The 1,883-nt window shown below is 48.3% G+C and overlaps 1 protein-coding gene across 1 annotated transcript in view; it reads right to left on the bottom strand.

The window, feature by feature from the left end:
• Positions 1–215: 215 nt before the first annotated feature.
• Positions 216–1,883, bottom strand: part of LOC106531764 (perforin-1) — a 3,091-nt gene continuing 1,423 nt past the window's right edge. Inside the window, exons 2-3 of the mRNA XM_014027683.1 lie at positions 1,240–1,479; positions 216–777 (exon numbers count right to left, since the gene is read on the bottom strand). Of these exons, the coding sequence (XP_013883137.1) occupies positions 351–743 (393 nt within the window). The 5' untranslated portion in view covers positions 744–777; positions 1,240–1,479 and the 3' untranslated portion in view covers positions 216–350. The remainder of the gene's footprint in view (positions 778–1,239; positions 1,480–1,883) is intronic.

Here is a 1,883-nt window from a genome sequence, read left to right as displayed (position 1 = left end):
TTACTTCTGGTTTAGAAAAGACAATCAGCTGATTTCAAATCAATATCACATGAAACAACATCTGGTGAAAGTCAGAGAAAGACTGGGGAGGTTAATAACCTGTGAAACACGATAGTGGCAGCATCATGTTGTGGGCTTTTGTGGCTGTTCCAGATCTCACTTTATTTTGGTCCAACATCAGAACCCTACATGAAGATGAATAAAGACACACAGGCTGGTTGCAGGAGACTTTATTACTTCCTGACAGTGGTGACAGAGGAACAGCGGCCTACAGTTTGGCTTTAGTCTCTCAGGACCACGTGTCATTCTGGTTCAGTTTGCATGGATCCTGACGAGACGTTTCCACAGACCTACTGAGAGCCCAGTGTGTATTCATAGTGCAGGGTGCCTCCTTTTTCCAGATAGCAGTCGTGTTTGTGGCTGCCTGACTTGATCTGACGCTGGCAGACCCCCAGCAGGTCGTCGAAAACCAGGTCGCTGTCGTAGACCTCCAGCCTCAGGACGTCGTTCTCCTGAGCCTGAAAGTGGGTGAACTCCTCGTCCCACCAGGGGTTCACCGTGTCCCAACGGATCGAGGTCTTACCCAGACTGGCCGCAGCGCAGAACACCTTCACGTAGCCGTCGGTGATCCCAAGTATGTCCCAGGGTAGACCGGTGGCCTGCAGGTTGAACAGCCGGAGCTGAGCCTGAGCCACGCTGAGACTGGACAGGACCAGCAGGAGGAGCGAGAGGTTGGAGGTCATGATGATGATGATGATGATGATGATGTCACCAGAGCTGAGGAACAGGATCACATCAGAAAATACTTAGAACTGGACTTTAAAGGACCAGTCTGGTCATTTTAAAAGTGATCTAACAGTTCTCGTGACTCAGAGAGCTGAGTGTGGACCTAAAGAGACTGAACCACGGCCTGCGGTCTTAGGTTTCAGGTCCAACACACTGCTGTAGAAGAACTCTACATGGACTAATAATAAAGACCTAAAGTTCTGCTTCACACAGCTGCATCATCTGGAACTGAGTTCACCCCACTACGTCATCAGTGAGAAAATAAAGCCAATCATTGCTTTCTGCAGGTTTCATTCAAGTCCATCCAATCCATGTTCAGGAGATATTTTGCTAACAGACCCAGGTGAAGACATTTATCACATGGCTTCATTTTAGTAGCAGGTAAAATAATGAAAATAAAAACACAGTTTTCAAAGACAACAGATAAATTTAAAGAACAGAAAAGCGTCTCACCTTCAGAGTTGGACCTTCAGGTCTGGGTGGTCCACACCTGTTGGCTGTATTTAAAGACTCCTATCAGACTGATAAAACTGTCCAGTCTGCTCTGTTCCCAGCATTACATAACCAAACAGAACCTCATGGTGCTGGGGGGCTGCTGGTCCCTCTCAACATCAGGTCCRGCTGCTCGGTGGAGCAGCAGTCAGCACCGTCACATTACAGGAGGGCGGTCCAGGTCCCAGCTGGACCGCCCTCCTGTAGACCAGAAACACATGAGATTGCAAACTGCCCTGAACTGTGTGTGTGTGTGTGTGTTTGTGTGTTTGCTTCCTGGTGGAGATGATTTTGACCATTTTCCTGGTAGACACAATCTGGTGAGGACCAACTGTTTCCTATGGGGACAAAATCCCGGTCCCCATTGGGGAAAATACTGTTGATGGGTCAGGGCAAAGTTCCTATGAGGATAAAAGAACCAAAATGTGTGTGTGTGTGTGTGTCCTTGTTTTTCCTGCATTGTGGGGCCCAGTTTTAAGGAAAACGCAGCCTCGTGGGGTCTGGGTGCTCCTTGGGCCCCATAACTTCAGAGGCTGATTTTGGATTGGGGGTTGGGTTTAGGACCAAGGTGTGAATTGAGTTTAGGTTAGTTTTAGGGTCAGGTA

This window comes from Austrofundulus limnaeus, unplaced genomic scaffold (genome assembly GCF_001266775.1).
Source record: "Austrofundulus limnaeus strain Quisiro unplaced genomic scaffold, Austrofundulus_limnaeus-1.0 Scaffold672, whole genome shotgun sequence".
NCBI lineage: Eukaryota > Metazoa > Chordata > Actinopteri > Cyprinodontiformes > Rivulidae > Austrofundulus > Austrofundulus limnaeus.
Note: the sequence above shows the minus strand (reverse complement) of the source record. Positions and strands in the feature narration are given on the sequence as shown.